This window comes from Marmota monax, unplaced genomic scaffold, assembly GCF_021218885.2.
Source record: "Marmota monax isolate L192 unplaced genomic scaffold, Marmota_monax_Labrador192_F-V1.1 WCK01_AAM20220418_F8-fsc00140, whole genome shotgun sequence".
Taxonomy (NCBI): Eukaryota; Metazoa; Chordata; class Mammalia; order Rodentia; family Sciuridae; genus Marmota; species Marmota monax.
In genome coordinates this window covers 35,771-62,346 of record NW_026694256.1, presented here as the reverse complement: position 1 = coordinate 62,346, position 26,576 = coordinate 35,771, and the positions used below count along the sequence as shown (strand labels likewise).

The 26,576-nt window shown below is 38.4% G+C and overlaps 1 protein-coding gene across 1 annotated transcript in view; it reads right to left on the bottom strand.

Annotated features, from left to right (window-relative positions):
* LOC124108559 (solute carrier family 35 member F1) overlaps positions 1-25,669 on the bottom strand; it is a gene marked incomplete at its 5' end in the record, with an annotated part of 59,768 nt that extends 34,099 nt beyond the window's left edge. Inside the window, 4 exons of the mRNA XM_046467024.2 lie at positions 11,332-11,486; positions 16,439-16,491; positions 18,275-18,431; positions 25,510-25,669. Coding sequence (XP_046322980.1) covers positions 11,332-11,486; positions 16,439-16,491; positions 18,275-18,431; positions 25,510-25,669 — 525 coding nt within the window. The remainder of the gene's footprint in view (positions 1-11,331; positions 11,487-16,438; positions 16,492-18,274; positions 18,432-25,509) is intronic.
* Between the last annotated feature and the right edge of the window lie 907 nt (positions 25,670-26,576).

The window sequence follows — 26,576 nt, the reverse complement described above, 5'->3', positions numbered from 1 at the left end:
AGGGTTATACAAAAGCACATACATGAGGAAGTGAGGGGAAAGGGAAAAATAATACAAGGGGGAGAAATGAATGACAGTAGAGGGGGTAGAGAGAGAAGAGGGGAGGGGAGGGGAGGGGAGGGGGGATAGTAGAGGATAGGAAAGGCAGCAGAACACAACAGACACTAGTATGGCAATATGTAAATCAATGGATGTGTAACTGATGTGATTCTGCAATCTGTATATGGGGTAAAAATGGGAGTTCATAACCCACTTGAATCAAAGTGTGAAATATGATATATCAAGAACTATGTAATGTTTTGAACAACCAACAATAAAAAATTAAAAAAAAAAGAATACAAACAACAATAAGTGTTGGCGAGGATGTGGGGGAAAAGGCGCACTCATACACTGCTGGTGGGACTGAAGAATGGTGCAGCCAATATGGAAAGCAGTATGGAGAATGCTTGGAAAACTTGGAATGGAACCACCATTTGACCCAGCTATCCCATTCCTGGGTCTATACCCAAAGGACTTAAAAACAGCATACTACAGGGACATAGCCACATCAATGTTTATTGTAGCACAATTCACAATAGCTAAACTGTGGAATCAACCTAGATGTCCTTCAGTAGATGAATGGATAAAATGTGATACACACACACACACATATATATACACACACACACAATGGAATATTACTCAGCAATGAAAGAGAATAAAATCATGGCATTTGCAGGTAAATGGATGGAGTTGGAGAATATAATGCTGCGTGAAGTTAGCCAATTCCCCCAAACCAAATGCCAAATGTTCTCTCTAATATACAGAGGCTGATTCATAGGAGGGTTGCGACAGAGAGTATGGGAATACTACACAAACTCTAGACAGAGTAAAGGGGAGAGAGGGGGAGGGAGGTGGCAAGGGGGTAAAAAAAGATGGTGGAATGAGATGGACAATACTACCCTGAGTACATGTATGAAGAAGACACAAATGGTGTGAATATACTTTATATACAAGCAGAGATATGAAAAGTTGTACTCTATATGTGTAATATGAATTGTAATGTACTCTGATGTCATATATAACAAATTAGAATAAAAAAAATTTTAAAAAGGGCTAGATAGATATTTTAGGCCATTTACTGTAGCCATTGTAGCACAAAAGCATCTATGGATAATGTGTAAAATATATGGGCATGGTTATTCTTCAACAGAACTTTTTTACAAAAGTGGGCTTGGCTTAGAGGTCATAGTTTTTGCTCTCTACCCTAGAGGATCTCAGTCACAAGGAAGGAGCCTGGGTTCCTGAATGGCTGCATAAAAGCACCCTTCCCTCACTGCTAGAAGCCAACACTCACCCCAACTCACTCAACAACATGGAAGCCCCAAAACAGGCTGCACTGGTTACTGTGTAGGGGACAGCCAAGCTCAAACATTCATTGCTCTGTCAACTTAGTGTTCCATGTAAAGTGATTTTGGGCCTAGTGATGCCAGTTTCCACAATTCTTTACTTGCAGTCATTAATAATATCAAAAGACAGTCATGAGAGGCTAAGTATTAATTTTAAAATCTCCCCTTTACAATTACATGTGGGTGCTATGAGCTTAAAATTCCTAGTCTTTTAAGATGCATTCTTACAAAAAAAAATACAAGCTACTTATGTGGATATTTTTACTAATACTTTCATGCCATAGGATGTCACAGGTTGAGGCTGCCTCCCCTGGCTTTTAAAGTGCAGTTACATTGCTGAAATTTCTCACTGCTGCAGAGGATCAACAGGCTGCTTGGCTCAAGATTCTGATCCATGTCTAATGAAAGATTCCATTCTTAATGAAAGTTTCCAGTCTCTGCAAACTCTCTGGCACAGGCTCTCAGATGTTAAGGATATTTGACATTGTTGGTCTATTCAAGTTTCAGTGGTTTGAAACCTCATCTTTTGCATTAATCTGCCTGGTGATTTTTAGTGTTCCTGTCATCTTTATTTATAAATAAAGAGGTAAGCACCCAAACAGTGGCTGGAACATAACAGGCATAGAATGAATAAGTATGTGCTGGATGATGTTTTCAATTGAATGCATCATAATATATTATTATAATGACTTAGTGTCTGGAGTTATTAAACTTTATTTGCCAAATCTCTAACAACAACAACAACAAAACAGTAAGAGAAACTGGCACACGTGGGATTTAATTATAGCGGCAGATTTTGAAAGGTTAGGGTGAATCATGGAGCTCTACCCCTATCCTCAGAGATGTAACCTGGATTATTAGCATAGGCAGTCAATATTAAGAAACTTGTATTGATTTTACTATTTTATAACTCATAGCAATTATTTTAAAAATCATCTGGCATAAGGATGAGAATAAAATATGCAGAATGTTTTTAAATGAAAATGTACCAGTGAAATTTTACAAAATTTTGCACTAATCATATTACCCAGAATAGTTGAAGTAGTCTTCTTGAACAAATCTTAAATAGCTCTCCCCTTTTGTACTCATGAATATTTGGATGGTAAAAACATTTTTCTAATGCAAAAGAGAAGTTTTATGAAGCCCTTACCTTCCTAAGCTATTACTCTTTAAACAGGGTCACCTGTGGTTTCAGGCCATATAACTAATGGCCTAAGTAGAGTGTTTGAAGCGGGCTGGAGATAACGTACCATGTTCATTTTTTATATCAATTTCTAGTTTGTTTTAGCAAAGCTACAGAGATAATATCTTCTTATAAAATTACTTTCAACTTTAACTACTACAGCAATTCTGAGGCAATATTAAACCTTGAAAAGGCAATAGATAATGGTTGAAGTAAGCTAGCTTGTCATCTAAATGTCAGGCAAAAAGGAATATTCTGCACACTCAATATTGGCTGCCATTTTGTTGAAGAATGCTTAGCTCATGATGGCATGTCATGAAAGAATTTATTGGAGTTTTATATAAAGAAACTTTTAATGTTTTTGTATTTTTGGTTATCACCTAAAAATTTATTTTAAGAAAGAATGAAGTCAAAGAATTCAGTTGAGAATGATTGACACAATATTGTCTAAATTTTTATGCATAAGATGGCAGTTTTGCTTTTCAAACAAGGAATAAGTAAGAACTCATACAAAATTAAGAGCTACATCTTGTTATATTTTTTCTTATTTATTTTTACTTTTGCTCTTATTATTTTTCCTAATTTTATTAGAGATTTTTAGTTAGTAATTGGATTCATCCTGACAAACTTGTACATGTATGGAAAGCAGTTTTAGCTCATGATCCACCCCTTTTCCCTCCTGTTCTCCCTTCTCCTCTCCCATTCTCCTTCCTCTACTCTACTAGATTGCTCATCTATTAATTTGTATTTGATTATTTAATTAATAGTTCAAAAAATGGAAGCAGATAGGGATTACTAATCCTGAGTCATATGTTTAATCAGAGAAATGCAGCACTGCTCGTTACTGCTCCTAGATTTTCTAATTAATCCTTTGATAACCTCCATAAGGACAATCTCATCTCCTTAAAGTCTGGAGAGGATAAATAACTGGCACAAAGACAAAAAGAATAAATACAAGCTACAATTTAAATCTAGGCTCCTCTGAGTAAGAAGACCATGCTCTCTTTGCTATACCATAGTGCTCAGTTCACACTTCATACAGTACACGCCAAAGGAGCCTTCCCATTCCAATTTGTTCTCTCCCTAGGTGACTTAGTGATTCCTTTATCATAATTACATATTAGCAGGTTACCAGAACTCCTTGAAAAATCATTTTGGGAATTCAGCAAACAGCACAGGTGTCTGCAGGTGGAGAATGTGTCTTCATTGCCCAGATGTGGCTTCTGAACAGCTTCACCTAATGTCCAAGCTGGCCTGAGCCAGTGCTTCCTTGTAATCTGGTGTAATTGTTAATAGTTCCCCTGTGGTACTGGATTATACAGGTGGGCCTAATGTAATCAAAGGCCATTAAGAGTGAAGCAGGAATGACAGAGAAAGATTTGAAGATGCCATACCATTGGCTTTGAAGAGAGAGCAAGGGACCAGAAGCCAAGGAATGCAGGTGGCCTTTAGAAGCTAGAAAGAGCGAGAAAATGGAAAGTTCCCCAGAGCCTGCTGAAGCAACACATTCTGCTAAACTCTGATTTTAGCTACATGAGACTTCCAACTTCCAGAACTATAAGCTAGTAAATATGTGATAAATCATTAAACTCGTGGTAACTTGTTATAGCAGCAATAGGAAACTAATACCTTTTCAATTTCAAAATTGTCCTGTTTGCACAATTCATAAAGTTCATAACAGATGAAGATCTGACCTTGAAAAGTCAATATACCATCAAATTGGAAAGCTTCCATATCCTGGCTCCCTGATTTTGGCATTAGGGGGCGTCTGGGGTCCAGGAAAGCTCATTTCCTGTACTCTTCGTGGATTGCTATAGATTGACTGTCCTGGATTCAGTAATGTTGTCAGGTAATAAAGAACAGAAATATATACCATGTTTCAAAAGTCATAAAATTAGAGATTACACGAGCACTATGCCATCCAGACTGTCTCATGTAGAATTAGGTTATTTGCTTCCCAGAATGGGGGCTTTACTGTCCGGTCAGCACAAAGGCAGAGATGCTGCACTGCACAGATGGGAGGGGGAAAGAATGGATTTTTTCCAAGAGTGTAAAGTGAGAAAGAGCAAATAATCAATGTTGGGCAAGAGAGCTTCATTTAGTCATTTAGTTCTGCCTGGGTAAGCAACATCTGTGAGAAAATAGCCCTCCCCCCTCAATTTGCAGATATTTATAACCAGACCAGAAGGTGGTTTAAAGACATCATGATTAAGTGAAAGAATAAACTATAACTGCAGGCTTAGTAAAACCAAATGAGATCTCAGAGGTCACTGGTCTGATCCCCAGCACTGAAGCATGAGGACCTTCCACATTCTCTGTTAATATTCATGTCCTGTCTCTTCTAGTAGTGGGAACTCCTGCTTCCAGAGACCGTCTATTCCACTTTTGGATGAAGACTTATTAACAGTGTTTCTTTATATTTAGCAATAATCTTCAACCCTCACCCTTTGGTTCAAGTTCCACTTGTTTGCAGCTACATACTGCATGTCTGAACCAGGACTTACCCCTGGCTGCACACTGGCATCAATGGAGAGCCTTTAAGCAGCAGATGCTTGGGCTGTCCCAACTGGGGAGAGTGGAACCCAAGCATCTGTATTTTTAAAACTCTGTAGTCACGGATGGAGATTACTGGCTTGAACCCTTTGTTTGTATAGTTACGGATGCCTCATCTGAATTAACTCTTTTCTTCCTTAGGCTGTGACTTTCAACCGTCCCTCTAGAAAAGCAAATGGCAGTTACTACTAATAGCCTTGGGAAGGAGAAGCTGTAGGGAGCAACCAGGAAGGCTCTGGAGGCCCAAGGAAATGGTGGGATTTTACATGATTTCTTCTATATTTATAAATGTATAACCCAAAAGATTATCTGGATTTCATCAAAATTAAAAAATTCTGTGCAGCCAGGCATGGTGGCTGATGCCTGTAATCCCAGTGGCTCAGAAGGCTGAAAGGACCATGAGTTCAAAGCCAGCCTCAGCAACGGTGAGGTGCTAAGCAACTCAGTGAGACCCTGTCTCTAAATAAAATACAAAAGAGGGCTGGGGATGTGGCTCAGTGGTTCAGTGCCCCTGAGTTCAATTCCTTGTACCAAAACAACAACAACAACAACAACAAACTTCTGTGCTTTGAAGAATTTTCACAAGAAATGAAAAAAAAATCAGAATGGGAGAAATGTTGGCAAACCACATATCTGATAGTATCTAGAGATTTAGTATCCAGAACATGTAAAGAACGATTGCAAGTCAAGAATAAAAACACAAATAATGTAATTTTAAAATGGTCAAAGCTGGGCCTAGTGGCACATGCCTATAATCCCAACAGCTTGGGAGGCTGAGGCAGGAGGATCTCAAGTTCAAAGCCAGTCTCAGCAACTTAGGCCCTAAGCAACTCAGCAAGACCCTGTTTCTAAATAAAATATTAAAAAGGGCTGGGATGTCTCTCAGTGGTCAAACACCCCTGGGTTTAATCCCTGGCACCAAAAAAAAAAAAAAAAAGGTCAAGAGATTTAGACATTTTTCCAAGGAAGACATAAAAATATAACCAGGTTCTTCTTCCAATATCTTCCTCAAACATAAATATACACAAAAATCCATTACTATAAGCATTTTTGTATTTTGCAAAATTTTTGCTTTGACCATAAATTCCTCATAATGATAAAAGTAACTTCAATGTTCTGAATGAGGGTATCTGGATATGGTGGAAAAACCTGGGGACCAAGGCTACTCCTAGCTCTGACCCCCATCTGTGGAGCACAAGAGTAACCCCAGAGGCAGGCAAGTAGAGATCTGAGAAGAAACCCTGGGTTTCACAATGACTATTTGAAAATTCAAGAATTTCCCTGAAGAGTCTTTTGTAACTCCTTAAGGCAAAAGAAAGTTATTTTTTTAATTTAGATGTAGATTAAAGGAACATTTAGCTATTTCTTTGTTTATATTAAATGTAAATTAAATAACTATTATTTCTTTGTTACATTAACTGCTGTTATTCACAAAACAATTAGAAAACAACACAAGGCAGTGCTTCTTCAAGAACCAAGCCATGTGATATCAATGGCAGTGAAGGAAAGGAGAATAGAGCATTTGTCTATATCCTGACATTGTTGTTAAATCAACAGGGCTTTGCATAAACTGCCTCTATGCTGTATGCAAAGAATTTTCAAATTATTTTAAATAAGATTTTCAAATTCAAATTAGAAGTGATAAGAACAATTATATAAATTTATTTAAATAAAAAAATAGAAACATTGGATGTGAGTGGAATTTACTATGAGTTAATTCTCCAAATGACATTAGCCAAAAAGAGCATCAAAATTCCATAATTAGCTGTTAAATAGTAATTTCCAATATTTAGCAATGTGTAGAGACATTTTTGGATGTCATTACTGGGGGATACTACCAATATCTAACACATTAAAACCAGGGATGCAGCTAACCATTCTATAATGTGAAGGACAGGCTCCTGTAACAAGGAATTGCCTGATCTAAAATGGCAATAGTGCCATGGTTGAGAAACCCTTCACTAAACAAAGCATAAGCAGTCCATGGAATACTATATGGCCATTAAAAATAATCTTATAAATTAGTGATTTTTCAATTCTGTATATTAGGGTATGTGATGGATCACCTGAGGAGATCTTAAAATGCCCCATTCCCAATAATCAGGATCAAACTCTTTGGGATAGAATCTAGGCACAGCTGTGTTTTATATTCTTTCTTGGTGATAGAAATATATAGCCAGATGTGAGAGTCACTAATTTAGACCCACATTATATACAGACATTAAATAACATGGAAACATATATATTTTAAATTTAAATAAAGCATGTGGCAAAACTATGTACAGTGTAATTAAATTTCTATTAAAATATATACGAACTGTAAAATATATGTGCACTGTAAATATATGTATGCATTGTAAAATGGGACCAAAGTGTAAGGGCACTTATTTGTATATTCTTTCTCAGAATTAGTATGTATTTATTTGCAATAAAAGTCAATAAATCACTCTGTAAATAGTTTGACAGTTTCTTCTAAAATTAAATATACCATGACCGTACAACCCTGCAATTATACTCTTGGGCATTTATCTCAGAGAAACAAAAACTTCTGTTTACACAAAAATCTGTACATGAATGTTCCTAGAAGTTTTATTTGTAACAGCCCCAAATAGAGATAATCCAGTTGTCCTTTACCAGGTAGGTGGTTTAATACACTCTAGTACATCCATACCGTGGAGTACTACTTAGCAATAAAAATGATTAACTACTGAATTATGCTCAGTGAAAAAAAGTTAATCCCTAAAGCCAACATATGTATAACTGCAATTTATATAACATTCTTGAAATGACAAATTTTTACAAATGGAGAAGAAATTAGTGGTTTCAAGCAGGTGGAATGGGTGAAAGGGAAGTAGGTAGGATTATAAAAAGGCAACATGAGCAATCCCTGTGGTGATGGGAATTTCTTAATGTGGACTCCATCAATGTTAATATCCCAATATTCTTGTATAGTTTTGCAAGATGTTACCAATAGAGAAAAACAGATTAAAGGATTATGGAGTCTCTCTGAATTATTTCCTAAAATTGCTTGTAAATCTATAATTACCTTGTGTTAGGCAGCTTTTCATTGCTGTGACCAAAACACCTGACAAAAATAATTTAGTAGAGGAAAATTTTATTCTGGGCTCATGGCTTTAGAGGTTCAGTCTGTGGTTGGCCAGTTCCACTGCTCTGGAACCACAATGAGGCAGAACATGATGGTGAAGGGTGTGGAAGAGGAAAGCTTCTTAGCTCAAGGCAACTAGAGAGCAGAGAAAGCAAGGAGCCAGGGACAAGATATAATCCCCAAGGTCATGCCCTCAGTGACCTACTTTCTCCAGCCCCGTCCCACCTGCTTACAGTTACAACCTAGTAATCCATTCAAATCATTAATTCATCAAATGGATTAATCCACCAATTCAATTACCACTTTTCATAAACTCATCATTCACCTCTAAACACTCCTGCCTTGCCTACTGTGAGTTCTTTTGGGGGGACGCCTCGCATTCAGACCACAACATCTTTATCAGTTTAATGTTTTTTTAAAGAATAGGAATCAATTTTAATGAGAATAAAAAGCAGCTACTGTGTTGGAACGAGCTCTGCCTTAAGGAACTACGTTTCAAATAGTGACCACATATATGATATATGGGGATTACATGGTTTCCTCATCAACAAAGCAATACATAAGGGCGAGTAACACACAAGGGAAACATACAGTGGAAGGAGAGGATGGTTGCAGAGCTTTAGAATTTACCTGATACATCAGCCCTCTCAGCTCCTGATGCTTGCAAATGTGAGGAACCCCAGGTCTAAGCTAAAGTCAGCGGAGGTGGCAGATTTAAACAGGAATGGGCACTGCTCAGGTGCTCCCTGTTCCCTCCAAAATAGTTATTTTCAAATTCAGAGAGCATTGGACTCACAGGAGAGCCTGTTAAGGCAAACATTCCCAGACATGTCCCCAGACACTGATTCTGTGACTCTGGGGTATGGCTCATAAATCTGCACTTTTAAACAGGCTCCTGGGGTGAAAACAGACTTTTAAGAACGCTGCTCTAAGGGAAGCTGAGAGGTGGACTGGGTCTCCTCTGCCCAAGAAGTGATGCTTGTCCTCAATCAGAACAATGAATTTCAGTTGTATTTCCTAAAGGGAATTTAAAGGGATTCTTCTAGTAAGGGAACTTATAAAGTCAATTACAAGGTTAATTGCTCAGAACTGAACTCATGTTAAGGAATGGTCTAGATGTGGATTCTTAACTGCAGAGAAGAGAAAAAAACATCATGGCCATTTTGCTGTAGTAAGACCATGGCCGGGTAGTCCCTAGGGTCTGTACAGTGATTAGCATTTTGAGGGATCCTGGTTCTCCCAGCACTGTGGTCCCGTGGTCAAGAGCAACATGAAGGGAACATATCATGGTTTTCTTCTTTTTACCCTTATGAGTACTTGGGTGACCTTCCATCAGGTGGAAATGAGCTTGGAATCTCTTAGAATAAGGAACACAGAAATTAAACTATTTAGACAAAACAAATTATTAACAATAAATATTATCCAGGCCTAGGTTGTTTCTTTTAGCTGTTATTTTTTTGCCTGTGTACTGGACAAAAAGCTCCATATAAAATAGAAACTCAGGGGAAATGGGGAAATGTTGGTTAAAGGGTACAAACTTTCAGTTTTAAGATAATAAGTTCTGAAGATCTAATGTCCAACGTGATGATTGTAGTTAATGATAATGTATTAAATGTCTGCAGTTTGTTAAAAAAGAACTTAAATATTCTCACCACAGAGAGAAAAAAACAAAACAAAACTGTGGTGATGGATATGTTAATGAGCTTGATTGTGGCAAACATTTTACAACGCACATGTATATCAAAACATCATATTTTATATATATATATATATATATATATATATATATAATTGACAAAAACTGGATACACACACACACACACACATACATATTTATCTCTCTCCAGTTTTTGTCAATTATGCCTCAATAAAATTGGGAACAAGTAGGGACTTACACACTTATCCCAGCCCATAGCCACGGCCACTTTCTCACTCTCTGCTGTCTTTCAGATCTGTTTCTTGTCCTTCCAGGTACTAGTCTTGTCTGTGCTCTTCTCAGTTTGTTTCTGGGCTTAGGATATTTGTTCCTCTTGATGATAATTCTGATTATTCACTTAAGTTGCTTTGCCTCTTGTCATCTCAAATATCCACTGTTTCCAGCCCACCCTTATTCTAAGAGATTCCAAGCTCATTTCCACCTGATGGAAGGTGTTCTGCCCACTAAGGTGCCCCATCATCTGGCCATGCTGGTGTGTGCTGGTGATATTAACTATAATACCACTGATGAAGTACATGGTTACCAGTGACCAGGTACTGTCTCTCCTCCTTTTGCCTGTCCTACTTTGGTCTTACGTGCTTAGACATTCCATACTTGGCCTGCTTCACTCTGTGTTTTCAAAGGACTAGTGAAGGAATGGCAAGTGGGTCTCTTCACACATACCAATTCTAAGCCATTGTTAATGGATGCAGCAAGTGTGGTGTTCAGAACAGCACTAGATCTTGGTGTGTCATAATCAATTAGTCATGCCTGCCTTGGGTGAAGATATGTGTACGGTCTTGCATTCTAAGAGGGGGCCATCTTCTGACAGGATACTTTCTTCCTTTCTTCAGGGCTGATATATTAACTGAAAATGCCTCACAAGATCTCTTTGCATTCCTTTATTCAAACTCAAATCTTTCAGAATAGAAACTATTTCTAGTGCATTAGCATTTTCCATTCATTTTTGCTATAAAAATATCTGCAAAGTAGAAACTGCAAGAATTGTGTCTTTTCTCCAAAGAGAACATAATCTGCCAATGCCTTTGGCAGAACCCATTTTGTGCTTGTAGTGCGGGAATTGGACAAATCTTCCTAGCTACAGGTCAGAAATAAGTATAGCTTCTGGGCTGAATGGTATAGGGAAAACTGTTCCCTATTATTTAGTCTCTTCCTTCTGTGGCTGTTGCTTATCTTTTACCATCAATTGAAGTTAATGGTCTAGAGACAAAACTTAGCCTCTGTCTTAGAGCTGAAATGTGAAAACCCAAATCATGGGAGCTTGCTTACAAAATTGCATTCCTATTTTCCACACAAAATCAGTGTGTCCCACGTCCCAGCACTCTGACCGGTGTGTCATGTCTACAGAGTGTCATCTTCACATGGGAACACTGACTCAACTTACCTTGTAGTGGAAGAGAAACAATCCACAGAACAGGCTGTACAAATCCGCTGTGAGCAGAGAGAGGTTGACCGAGGTGGCGCTGGTTTTCTTTATGACAACTGGCATAAAGCTGTAGAGACCAAACATGCAGGCACTAAAGCCAACATAGAGCAGTCCTGGGGGAGAGTAAAGAGAGGAATGTCAGTGCCTCCTCCAGCATCCTCAGCATCCCCACTAGGAGGACCAAGAGGAATCTTGCACCAGACCTACGGCTCACCGAAGGCAGTTTTTCTTCCTCCATATTAATTTTGCTTGCCCCTATAAAAAGTACTTAAGGGTAAAAACTTATTTCTATATGTTTCAGATCCTATGTTTAACAAAAGTGACATTAGATCTACATAAAAATTTTGAGCACGAAGTAAGTAAACTTGGTACAATAGCCCCCTCTAGTGTGGAGGACATGCCCTTCACTCCAAGAGGAAGAGGGAAATGCGTTTTCATTATTTCAATAAGGTAGATCTTGTGTGTATATTCTGTCATAGTAATATCAAAAGGTTTTTGATTCTCCATCAGAAGTTTCAATTCTCTAAAAGTAGCCAATTTCCCTATACTTGGGTTTCACACTACTTGTAATTCATTTTCCTCTTAATCAAGTTACTAAAAATGCAATAAATACTACATAACCTATGACTAATACATGAAAAGACATAAAATTAATTCAGCATTTCTTAAAGAACTCTGTGATTAACAGACTCTGAACAGATCCATCTTTAAGTCACTAAAAATAATCAAGTTTGGATAGAATATAGTCCACACTATTTTTTTTTAAAGGGCATCATTGATTTGCATCATACCATGTCTGCGCTCCAATGTTCCAGAATTCTTCTACTTTTTATTCATATTACCTAGCATGCCCTGTGTGGATTCTGACTTGTGGGTTCTGATGTCTTATATTCACTCATTTACCCAACCAATATTTACTGAGTACCTTTTATACCCTAGGGACTCTGCAATGGGCTAGAAATACAATGAAACACAAGATGGACCAGAAGCTTAGGGTTGCTATTTGAGATCTGCAGGAGCGGGTAGTGGTTAGAAAAGGTGATTAGGTAAAGCTGCTTTGTGGAGATGACATATATCTTGAATGCTAATGGACTAAAAGGAGACAGTAGAAAGCAAGGGAAGAATATTTTAGGCAGGGAGATCTTCACATGAAAAGAACCTGAGAAGGGACAGGGTATAAAATCTTTGAGGAGCTGCCAGGGTCCAGAATGACTGAATGAGCAGTCACAAGAAATGAGGTAGGAAAATTAGGAAGAGGATGTATTATACCAATACTTGTGTCTTAGAAAAGAAATTTATGTCCTATTCTAGTTGCAATAGGAAGACATTGAGCAGTTTGTAGCAGGAGTTTAAAGTAATCTGATTTTCATTTTTAGATTACTTTGTCTACTCTGTATAGAGCAGATGAGAAAGAAGAAAGCCTGGGAGGAGACCAGTGGAAAATTCAGTATCCTAGCCCAGGCACGAGAGATTAGTGGCTTGCCTGGGCTTGCTCCCAATGGCAGGGGAGAAGAAGGGAGGAGGCTAGATCTGTGAAGACTCAACAAACCCTAGTGAGGGACTGAAGGTGGGTAGTGAGGAAGGGGAGGTATCAAGGATGCTATGAGTTCTAGCTAATTTAGAAACTAGGTGAATTATGATAGTATTTACTGAGATGGAAAGAACTAAGGGAGACTAGGTTTTCAGGGGAAATAAAAGCTCCATTTTGAAAGTCAAATTTTAGATGCTTATGTATAATCCATGAGGATTTGTCTATTAGAGAGCTGGATAAGTCCTTGGAGGGCTCAGAGAAGAGGTGTGACTTTACAAGCACACTTGCTAAACCGAGAGAGTAGAAAAACTGGTATACAGCAGACTTTCACTCTACTAATCAGGCTAACTCAGACTGCTACCGGCTTAAACATATTTTTTAAAGCTGCAGAAATTAAATATAGGGGGACACAGTGGAATAGATACGCCATCCCAGTGGTCTGTTTTGTTAGGTGAACTAGTGCTTTGGTGTACGATTACCCTGTTTGTAAATACCGCAGTCAATCAAATGGACACACTGTTAACAGGAGAGTTGGCCTGCAGTCCCATAACAGGAAGCCATGAACCCAGTCAAGGGGCCTCAACTGTCTACACCTCAGATTCATTGATAAAAAGAAAGGTGTACCCTTAATTAACTCCAAGATTCGCCCTGCTATGTGGTCCCATTATCCTATCTTCAAGGGAAGGCCAAATCTTGATTGGCCTCCTTAAAACAAACAAAACAAACAAAAAAGGAATCAAACCACAACATCAAGTACTGAACCCCAGTACATTTTCTTTCCTACGACATTTGACTTTCACCTTAGCCTGGCTTCATTCATACATCCATTAGTACAATATGGCAAATGGGACAAAGGGAATATTTAAGTTATTTACTGGACTTCCAGCTGTGATTCTAATGTTTCTGCTCCCCAGGAGCATGCTTCAGCTGGATCAGGTTGTATATTTTACTTGAGTTTACTGTTCAGATAATCACAGCCAGTCTTGGTGTTCAGTAGAGTAAAACAAAGGAATAAAAACTATAAGAAGTAGTATCTTGCTTTTAATCATTCTGTATCTTGCAACTGTCCCACACTGTAGGAAATTACAATCTGATAAAACTTTCTTCAAGTCCAGAAAATATAAAACATTTATCCTTCCGTCTACTCTAAGGAAAAAAAAGATTTTTTATTTTGATAAAGTAAAAACCATATGAGCTGTCCAAGAGATTCTAAGAGGTAGATCAGTGTTGTGGAAAGAGGAAGGAGAGAGATTCACTGACAGATGATGGAAAATGAAGAGAGACTCAGATTATGTTCTTTTACCCCAACCAATATGAGTTCTTCAGAGATCAGAACTTGGGCCACTCTTGGGTGACTCCCCAAGGAGTGTGAGGAAGGTGAGATGATGCTGACCACCCTTAATGTTCCCTGCCTCTTTGGTCTAGGAGTGGCAGTAGGTGCTATTCCATGTCCCAGTTCCCCAGACAGAAACTGCAATGTCTACCTAAAGTCCTCCCCTTAACATTGTCTCCACCACTTCCCATTTGTCTATATTTTATGAGATGGGAGAAGGTAGAATGGCATCCATCTTCTTTGCTGATATTCATTCATTTGCTCATTTAGCAAACACTACAAACACTAATTCATAGAGCTAACTGGACATAACTTTCTTAGCCTTGTATTTGAATACACAACCAGGGTAACTCTGCATCATGTACAATCACAAGAGTGGAACCCTAAATAGAAGTTATACTCTTGTACTTACAATTTGCCAAAATATATTCTACTGTTGTGTATAACTAAAAAGAACAACAAAAACAACAACAATAAAAACACCTTCTCTGATAGCCATGTGCCCACAATCAAGCTAAACAAGAAAAAGTATGTAGTTGGCCAGTGTGAGGACAAATGTGGCCCAGGCATCACAATTTCAAACCCAACCCTACAAATCCTTCAGAAAGAGAAGGATGGATATTTGATTCCCCTTCTGGGCCATTTGGGCCTAATTTCCAATCAAGAATTAAATGGATGACTGTGTAATGTGTTCCTTTTACACTGTCTTCATCATCTTGAACTACAGAGGACTGACATTTTAATGGCAGTCTGGGAGCTTAGGATAAAACTATCTTTTGATGACACATTTAACTAACACAGAATTATAACAGAGCCTCGGTGGACATGCACATGACATCCACATAATTAGAGGAGAAGTTCTTTTTGATCATTATTACTAAAGTCAATATCAAATTAATTCATACCCACAGACCACTGCATGTGAAGTGCTACTAAGCACAAGTAACATTTGAGAGTTGTGGCTTTGAGAATCACAAGGCAAATTTGCTTCTATAACCTGCAGCTGCTTTCCTTTCCTGGCTGCCCCCCTCTGCCTTCCCCATCCTCTCCTCTCTACTCATTTTCATTTAATTATAACATCCTATACATACATTTGAGGAAAAATAAATCACAGATCTTTGATGATATAAGGACTGAGCAGCCCTTGAAATCACTAGTGATATCCCTTCGGGGATGTCACATGCACTGCCATGGCTCACACGTGCCTTCAGAGGAAATGATGTCCCCAGCAAGGTGGATCTGGAGCATAGGGGCCCAGAGGTAGGTAAAGTGATGCAGGGGACTTTATGTCCTTGTTCTCTTCCCTTGTCAAAGGAAGCTGTCAGTTGTGTCAAATCTATATAGGCTGGAGATGGCTTGAACAGCAAGCTCCAGTGTTGTAGAAACATCTGTATTTTTTTGCCTTCCATTTTCATTCATTCTGCACACATTTCTCAAGCGCCTCTTGGCTAAGCCAAATTCCATGTTCACTACTGGGACCCGTGTGCCTCCGGATAGACATGGAGGATACCTGCTGAGGGCATTCAATGGCAGTCCCTTCACGGGCTTGCTCTGCGATCGATCATTAGAGCATCACCTAGGATTTGAAATTCTTGTCCTCAATATTTTAGAGGAAAGTGATTCTAGAAACAGGTGGAATATGATATGCTCTGGATGACTATTAACTAGCTCAAAGCATGTCTGGTATTTTCTAGGTTCATTTGGATACCAAAAGGATTAAGGATTTCTAATGTGCAAACTGCTCCTTTCTGAAAAGGTTTTTATGGGCTCAGAATGCCCATTACATTGTTTCATTTCATGCTTTTTTGTTAAGTTCAGTTTTTTCCCTTTTACTAAAGTGCCGCTTTTTAATGATCACATCAGTTTTGTGCTTCCTGGCTAGACAAAATTGCTGTCATTTCTGTGCTACCACTGCCTCAGGGCATTTTCCTTTCTGGTTGGTCTTTAACCTAATAACACACTTCTGTGTCTATCCACCATAATGGCACCTTGACAGTGATAATGTGAAGAAGCTCAAGTAGGAAACATGATGAATTACACAATCTGGTCTCTCACAGTGTACAGGAATCCCTGAAATGAAAAGGGATTTCACCATCTTTTCCCCCTGCCATTCAAAATCCCTTCCTTGTTCATGCACTGCGCCCAGTCACATCACTCTTAAGATTGCTAAAAACAGTATCTTAGGTGTGCAAACTTCTTACCTATTTGCCAATCCCAGGGCACCTTTAACAGCTCCTTATGCTCCATAATAGCTCTGCAAATTCAAAGAAAGCAGACCTGATGAGCAAGATGATAATTTGTTCTATTTTCTCCCTTCTCTTGATTTGCCATATTTATACAAATAATAAAACAACCAATTGAATTTCAAAAATAACTTTGAGCCATACAGAGGCAGCCTGTGATCTTGCCAAGAGTGGCCAGCAGTGGTGAGAGCTTCCTGGTGGCTATGGTAGAGCTCAAGACTCCACTGTCCTCAAATAGTCCACCCAGATCCTTTGTTCCTTCTCACTCATGTGCTTTCTAAGAAGCAATTGCCCAGATTCAGAAAATTTCTATGCTTGCAGCTTTAATCAATTTTCTGATTGGCCATTTTCTAGAGTAGTAGTTCTCAAGGATAAAAGTATCTTAAAGTCATCTGGAGACTGTGTTAAAATACCACTAGAGAGCCTGATTCTGCAGGTCCAGGTGGGGCTCCAGGAGATGCATTTTTGACAAGCTCTCCTGCAATGCCAGGACTGCTGGTCTGAGGACCATACTTTGAGAACTACTCAATAGAAGAGGACCAGGAGGTGAGGCTGGCACCACTCCACCAGCATTGCTTTGGTGCCAGTGTGCCTTCAATTATCCTATTTGCTAAACAAGCCTTTATTTGGCAACAAGTGTCCCTCAAAGGGCTCAGTCATCAATAATGGGCTGTAACTGAAGCAAATGAGCACTAAATCTCTGAATATATATTTTGGATTCAAGTATAATAAGCCATAACATGAGCCATCCATCTACAGAACATTGGCTATGAATAGCTGATCTAGAAAATTCATTCTCCTCTCCCAAAGTTCAAACACCAAACTTAGGAACTTTAAAATGCCACCACAGTTTCAAACTAAGTTCTTCTCAGATAGTCTTTCCCACCTCTATGCTTTGTTTGGTGAGTTTTTTCACCAGTATTCAGGATGCCAAAATCTGGAGGCTGGCTAGAAATAGCCTATATACAAAACGTGTTTAAGGTGATGCCACATTATCTTCCATTAGTAATTTAAGATGTTGAACCAACACAATTACAAAATACTTGCTTTGTGGATAGAATTTGATGTGAGAATTAGTCATCTGTAGAAAAGGATTTGGTGAAATTAGACTGGAAGTTATACTACCATTCTTTACTTCTTACATGAAACTAAAATGTATGTTCTGTACTGATGGAAAATTATGATTTGACACTTATTCTCACAACAAATTGAGGTACTGCATAATTCATTAAGTGATGATTTATATGCACTAATTCCAGGATTATTACAGAACTTGTGCTTTTGGTTTTTTTGAAGCTTAATAAATATTGGGTTACACTTTCATGTTTTTAAGGAAGATGGAAATACTTAACTCTAAGAAATGAATTTGATATATGATCCATGGGCAATAAAAAACAAGTTTATAAAAGGGCAACTTACAACCAGAGGTTTCCTAGTGGTTATCACTAGTAAACAGAATGTCCTTTTGTGGAAGTAACACTGAATTGTGATATTTATGCTTAATTTTTCTACTTCTCTAAATAATAACATGCTTACTAGGTTGGAAGAATGGATGCATTTTTAATGCTTTCTTGAAAATTATTTTCCAGGCCTATTAAGTGTTTTATAATTTATAGAAATGTGTGTAGTTTGAAGGAAATTTACTAATAAATATACTTTGCACATTTCATGAGAACTTTGTGTGGGAAGTTTGTGACTGCTTTTCTGCCTTGATTTTTATACTTTTAAGGACAAAAACTTTAAGAATAAGTTCCATTTATTTGCTCCTTGAATTTTTTGTTATTTTTTACTCACAATTGGATTCCACTGAAAAATGCACCAAAGAGACCAATCATTCCCAGGAATTCCACTCGGCTCAAGGTTCGGATGATGTATTCTTCCCAGACGTTAGAGATACCATAGAGTGTGGCTCCGCCTAAGACCAGAAGGTCCCCTACCAGCTTATTTTCCCCTAGGAACCAAAGAGAATAGAGTGAGCCTCATTAAAAGTTTCTTAATAAGGGAATCTGGCTGCAGCAAATGGAGCTTCCTTTGCCCATTCTATTCTGACATTTTTATATGAAGTCCTGCGATTTCCAGTTGAGATGGAGTAAAGATTTTTTTTTTTTTTATCTGTACTCTCTCTCTCAGTGTGTTCTGATATAAAAAAGGTTTCCTATCTAGACACAACCAGAAGTTTTCCCTAATCAAGAAGGGGACTCAGTTCTTTCAAATTGATTCTCTCCATCAAGTTCAATGACTGCGGTCCAGTTACGTGTCTGTGAATACATGCTGATGTGTGCATGTGTTCTTTTTGTTTCAGGGGAGTGAACTTGGCTTAGAACAAATAGGATCAATTTCCTCCCCTCTGCTCTACATGGTGAGAATAAATGGAACAGAGCAGGCAATACTACATTTTGACCATGGGCAAAATGTGCACATACATGGACAATGAGATTAAGAGGATTTATGAGCTGAAAATTTTCAAATATCCTGAAGAAAATAATGTATAATGCAGTATAACGTTAATATTTTGCTTTTTTTTCCATCAAAAAAGTAACTTGTTTTAAACTCAATTTTGTTTTGAGTCCAATTTTTAATGAATGTTTCCCCAGTATTTCCTGTAATTAGGTAAATTCTTTCCACTCCAGGAAGAGTGGAGGTAGGGAACAGGGGAGTTGAATCAGCGGCGGCAGGGCCTCACTGATGGGCTCTATACCCACGTGGCCTCTGGCTCTAGGCTGCAAGAGTTGGCAGGCCAGAAGCTTAGCTGATGTGGCACTCTGGGGCAATGTGAGGTGTGGGGATGAGAAGGTGCTCACTCTAGCATGATTCTCAGGAAGGGACTCACCTGGACTAGCCTTGGATTCCCGGATTAGTTGGAACAATCTAAAACTGTAGAACTGGGCTCTCAATTGGGAGCACAGGGCATATTCTAGGTAGAGGTTTCACATGAGAGCCTCTAGGCAGGGCTTGAAAGAACTCTGTGTGGTCACCTTGGAGCATTGGGTATCTCCTCTAAGTGGTGCCACTTTTTCTGAGGCAACGTCCCATTCCTGGTAGGGATTGGGGAGAAAAAGGAAGAGACTCTGAAAGGCAACAGTTTGCAGAGTCTATTCTCAAGGGAGTGGAGCTGAGAATGAAATTGTAAGGGCTAGGAGCTTTCCCTGGGTCCCTGGGGAGCTAGTCATTGCTATCCAGCAGATGAGCTGAGAACTTAATGAGGTCTTGGTGAGAAACCAGACCAGGTAGAAGATCCCTGCAGGCATCTTCTGGGGAAGTTAGGGTTGCTATGACAGAGTGTGAAATCTTCAGCAAGCTTTTATGTGTCAACTAAAAAAATAATGAAAAAATTTAAGAGGTTCATTTGAGGAACAACTCATAAGATAAAATATACCTATAGCCTGAACTATAATGAACACAATTGAGTGTCTTTTCATTCAGGAGACATTTAAGAATCTTGTGATGACACAAAGTCATTATTATGAAAATCACTTATCATTACACTAGGGGAGTATGCAAGGTCTACTTAGTAGAATTCTTGGTCAATACAATTAATTTTAAATGACTGGATTAAGGAAAGCTAAATCATAATGAAATGTTTTAGTGGGAATTAGGAGAATATCAATTCTACCTTTTAAAAACCCTAAGAAGACACACTGTTTTGGTGAATAGTCTTACCAATTTTTTCAAATTTCACATTTGTATAGCTGTGGACTACTCCATGAACTGACCTTCACTATAAGAAATGTATTCACCAGTACTTTGAGTCTCAATAATTCAGTGATAATTTTGGATAATAAGAATTCAATTCTGTGTAAGTGCAATTTCAGAAATATTTTCAGAGTTACCAGTGATAAAAAGATGAAATAATATTTATTAGAATTTTAACTGTTAATTATATTTATCAGTTTGTAAGTAATTCTGAAGTAGATCCATGTGCATATAGCATATGCTATAATTTGAATCTTAAATGTCCCCCCAAGGTCCCTGTGTTGAAGACTGGGTCCCCAGCTTGTGGTGCTTGCTATGGAGAGGGGTCAGTGGGCATGGAACCTTTAGGAAATGTGACCTGGAGGAAGGAAGTGAGGTAATTGAAGGCGTGCCCTTAAAGGGGGTATTGAGACCTAGCCCCATCCTCTTACTCTCTTTGCCTCCCTACCACCATGAGGTGAAGAGGCCCCGTCCACCATGTGCTCCTGCCATGATGCACTGTGCTACCACAGGCCCAAAGAAACAGGACCAATGGGTCAAAATCTCTGAAACTGTGGATCAAAATAAACCTTCCTTTTTTATTTTAAGTTGATTTATCTACAGTATCTGTTACATTGATGCAAAACTAACATGGCATGTTTGAAAATTTAGTTGATTAACCACTACATAATTTTATACAACCATATTATATAATGAACTGCTTTATATAATAAGGGAACTAATATTTTGCATCTAAAATTTGTGTCTAATTAACTGGAAATCACTATGTACTACTCCATATTTTATGAAGTTAATGTAGTAGATCCTGATGTGGCGGTACTAGTTCATTAAAAAAGTTTCATGGGTTAACACTGGGCAAAGGAAAGCTATCATCTCTGTGTGCATAAAGATACATCAAGTGATAACATTTTCTAAATTTTGAGTAAATGGGAACATTTGAAATGATGAAATGTTCATCTAACCTGAAACTTCTCTTCCTCCTTTGAATAGCGTACCATTGATATCTAGGCACCTACTGTTTTCCACTCCATGCCTGTGACTTGTTAACTTCCTACCTGTTCTCTTACAAATAGGGTTGAAGGGCATGGATTCTCACTTAGCTTTATATTCTGAGAATGAATCTGGGGAAATAATGCATTCTCAATAAATATCTAGGTGAACTGAGCTCACTGAAAAAGTCTGAATTCAGGTAGAGTTGGGAATAGTCACACCTCTGTCACTTACTAACTGTATAATATTGAACTAACTACAGGGTCTTTCTAAACTTCAGTTTCCTTACCTTAAAATGTGGTTATTGTGAGAATAATAATACATGTAAAATGCCTAGCATAGTATCTGACACTAAGTGTTCACAAGTAGAAGCTAAAAAGTGAATCAATCATTCCCTTTGAATAATCATCTGTCTCTTTGTGTTGGGCCTTTCTCATTTTGGATTACTGCTTAATTCTAATCAACCAAGTCATAATTGTTTTTCAGGAATTGGTTTTCCAATTATTAGCTTTTGATTTTTCTTTTCCCCTCTTGAGATAGGATCTTACTATGTTGCCCAGGCTGCCTTCACAAACCTCCCTTTCAGCCTCCTGAATAGTTAGGATAATCGTCATGTACCACTGCACATGGCTTCCTTATTAGATTTTTGTTTAAGCACCAGAAATATCATGTTTGGAGGGATATTTGTGCACATATAGTGATAGAAGGAGAAGAGAAAAGGTTGTTAAGATCTAATGATAAGTTATATTATCCTGGAATACTAAAGACTATTAGTACAACCCACGTAAAGGTTCTCATACCACTGAATACATTTGAGTCTCAAATACTGGAATCATTTGTTTTGTTTTTCTGGAACTCAATTTGAGCTCCAAAGTCTGACATCTGGGGAATTTTCTCCACTCTGCGCAATTCTGGAAGTTGTTCACCCTAATTTACTATATTAATGAAACTATATATTTCTGGCTAGATTTCACATCTGGGCCAGATGATTTAATAACAGGCACTCTTACATAAAAGTTTCTTATCTTCTCTGAGCCTTGATTTCTTCAGCTGCAAAAAAAATGAGAATAAAAATTCTTTGCACAGTTAAGATTAAGATAATACAAGAAAGCACCTGACACCAGTGGGCACTTGACCAAAATGTCACTTTTATTTGTGTCTAATTATCTGGCTCCTTGAAAATACTTTCTTTCTCTTGAAATATATATATAAAATTATGTCTAATAAAATTGTTGTTATGGGTAACTAACATCTTTGATAAATGAACTAAATGCAATGGATGTTTTATGGTAGAGAATACTCTGAAGGGCAAGGAAATATGTTTTATAATAAGGAGCTATTTTAATTGTATTTTATTTTAATCCTGTTACCTTCTAACCTTCTATTTTATATCCATAAGTTTTCCCAGGGAGGTAGAAGTCATGGAGATATGTCTCTTGAGCTTTCCCAAGCCATTTTTATGTATTCCAACATATATAATATTCTCAGAAGCAATTTCCCTTGCATCTCTCTCCCAGCCCACAATGATAACAGCAGTGATGATCTCTCAGAAGGGGACTTTAAAACTGACATGAAGCTCAGATGGCACAAAGAGGCTATATATATTAGGACCACCAATATTTACTGACCAACTTGGAAAAGACACCTCCTTTCATGTGAGCTCAAAGGTGTGGGAACTTCCTAGGGTGGGTGCTTAGTTTCTGTGATGGGCACGGAAGGAGAACACAAGTGTCATTTTTGTCTTCCCACTATGTATGCCACTCACAGGCTAAAAGGCAGGGTCTCTCTCCCAGGCCATGACTTAGATGCCTTCTCTTTACCTCTGTCTACAGAAGGCAGACTTGATGGTCAGGTGTCTGTACCAGCACATCCCAGGTACATCATCCTAAGCCCTGACATTTATGTTTTGTATCTGGAGGGCCTGATGCCATTTGAGAAGCTTCCTTCAGAAAGGTTAAATCCAATGAGTAATTACTAGATAGTGGGTGAAGAGACATGCTGACAAAGCAGAATTAAAGCAATTACCTTAATTATAATGAGGTCAAAGTAACTGAATGGGCCAAAATCAATGTGCTGGGGGAGAGAACTGCCAAAATCCTAAAGTAAGGTGAAACATGGATTAAACAACATTAAAAAAAGGTCAGACGTTCTTTTATCCTGTGAGAGGCCCCTGATAAAGTGATGATCATTAACATAGAGCTGAACACATCATTAAAGTTCTAGAGAGTGCCTGAAGTATTGTGGAAAAGCTCCGTGTCCTAGGCTAGTTAATACAATTGAATCAACTCTATGCTAATGATACAGAAAAAATGGGGCAGTGTATTTTTGGTAATGATACACACCACTTTTAGGATGATATTGATCTCAAAATCAATGTGGGGTTTTCCCTTCTTAAAAAATACTTTATATGATAGCTTAAATTGCCACCAAATTTTATATTTTTATTGAAGCAAAGTATGTCCAAATGACCCCTTTCATTCTATATCTGGGTTGGCCTTAAAATATCATCCCATGTACTTGGTCACCATTTCAATAGCACAGAGGGGCTCTGTGACAATAGTTTAATTTTTGTTAACACTGGTGCTTTAGAAGTCACAAAGGCAATAGTGCTGTGGGCCTGACTCACATGGGCAGATGAAATACCACTTGATGTTTTAGCCATGTCCACATTAAAAAAGAAAAAAAAATGACCATTTTGAAAAGGTCCTAAAGGACTGTCTTTTTCTTAAGTTGTACTACTTTTCTAACACTTCTTTTGAAACCAGAAAACATTTTTTAATAGGATTAGTGTATACAATCCATGTTAACATTAGAGGCTTAAATATTCAGATTTATCAGGACAAGTGATCTCCTTGACTGTGGAATGTAAGATGATGGCCAGGATGGCCAGGATTGGTAGAAAGATTTTTTTTTTTAAGGATACAGAATTTTTCTTAGTCTGTGTTTACATAATACCCAGAAAGCTGAGAAAGTGTATTTAAATTGAAACTTTAGGACTGGTCACATTGCATCAGATAAAAGTACCATCTGATTAGTTCAAAAGAGATTATTCATATCGAGATCACTGATGACATGTAAAGACACAAATTTGGCCCTTTGATCCGGTATCTATTGATATTCTTGGAATCAGTGTTTCACAGGGGAGAACTGGAAAATGCCAGAGTGTGTACTGTTAGACATCTATCTGTTGAGGTGGAGAATGATAATGTTGTTCAGGCTGTGGTCCTAGGAGGCCAAGACTGTCCCTCTTTTGCTCTGTCTTGTGTCATTAGCCCCCAGCAACAGGAACTTTGGGGTCTAGTTCTTGCTGTCCCAGCTCTGTGACTTTGGTTGCTCTTATATGTCAAATATAAAGAAGGTGAACAAGGTCCTTTCTTGCTCTAAAGTTCTATGGGGCAACATAAATGACATCATTTTGGAGACTTTCTATGACCTAGTCTCATAAAGTGCAATGCCCCAATTTTTAGTTTTTATTATCTAATTTCCTAAGAAGAAAGGGCAATTCCAAGAACTATAAAAAAGTAGAGACTTTCTATCCCATGCCTGATGTTAACATAGGCAGTCATTTTTTTCATGTTCCCCAAACCCTTCTGTATTACAGGATCTTGGTGTATTTTAAAGAATTACAATGCTTTTTAAAGTATCTTCTGGAAATCTCTTGCATCGGGGCTTCCCAATAGGTTCACAGAAATCTGATGAGTTAATCACGAAGCTTCATCTTATGAATCATGAAACTTCACCCACAAGCTGTGATTAATATCAGTAGCCCCTCCCTCACAACAAATAAACAAAAATCCATGCAAGAGGAGATGGTACATAGCTCTTCCTTGTAAAGATATCCCACACTCCTGATCTAGCCTCTAAAGGTTAAATACCCACACTTATGCTAAAAAGCCAACTTTCATCTGGTAGTTTGAAAGCCCAGTCTTTCTCTGACTTGGCAGAGGAAGGGCTGGGGTATGGAGGAGTAGGGAGGAGTGTGGAACACTCTGTGCTCCTAGAATGAACTGTCTCATGAAAACACCTCTCTCTAATCAGCTGGTCTGGGCCAGTAGCTTTGGCCTCCCAAATTTCCTCCGAGTAGATGGTAACTCCACTTTAAGCACTGTCTGCAGGTTTCTGAATTCACCTGCAGGCATAATGCCCCCTTCATTCACTCAAGAAACATTTATTAAGTACTTCCTGCATGCCAATATTTTAGGTGTGGGGAACAAACACGAATAGGACACAGACACTGGCAAGACCAGGTTCCTAAGATCCTTGTTTCTCCCAATCACAAACATTCCATTTCTTGCTTTGGTGTCCCCTGCAGAGGTCACCAACCTGGTGACCACCCAAAGACTCACCTGCTCCCTGATGCCTTCCCACGAGCACATCGGCTCCTACCATGCAGCCCATTCCCAGGATGCAGACAACAATGCCGATGAAATGCACAGCCTTGTACCGGATCAGCAGGAAGAACCAGGAGAGCAGAATCACCACTGGGATCACAAAACAGTCCAGGAGCTATTGGAGGGAGGAAGGTACATAAGAGGAGGTTCAGGAGTGCTGTACTTGTCACTGAGGAAGCCATGTCACTAATTCAGCTCTGTAGAAAATATTTCCCCTGAACCTGAGTTTTTATGTAGACCCAGAACTGATTCAGTTAAAACAGAACTAAATGCAAGTTAACTTTAATTTTTCACTTTATTGTAAACATCCCATGAGCCTTGAGGGAAAGAAGAAGGCAAATCAATAAGGCAGGTTGGCAGTGAAATTTCTCCTGCCCCTTCTGGGGTGAGGGCAGCATTGCCTCCCTCTTCTTCAGAGCCCTGGTGGTCTCCACTGGAACACTTAGGCACGCAGAGGAAAGATCCAGTCATTTTACATGATTCCATTACTTTAGGAACAGATCTCAGAATGGAAGGTGAGGGTATTAGAACGTTTATTTAATTTAGAATTTAGACAGAACTTGAACTTAATTTCTCCCAGACAATTGTCTCCTTACTACCAGTAAGAGTTACTTAGTCTGTCCTTGTCATTTTACTCTTAAAAGAAAGAAATGCTGTGCCAGGTGCAGTGGCACAGGCCTATAATCCCAGCAACTCAGGAGGCTGAGGCAGGAGGATTGCAAGTTTGAGATCAGTCTAAGCAACCTAGCAAGACTCTGTCTCAAAAATAAAACAGGCTGGGGATGTAGCTCAGTGATAGAGTACCCCTGGGTTCAATTTACAGTAGAGAGAGAGAGAGAGAGAGAGAGAGAGAACTCTAAATATTAATACAAATATTAGTCTTAAAGCTTTATAAATAGATTTAAATATTATTGTTTTGAAAAGTTTGAACAAAAAGTAGAAAAATAACTTTGACTTCATTTTTATGCACAAGAAATTAGATTCCATGTGACACGGAAGCCCCCAGAGTTGGTGCAGTTTGC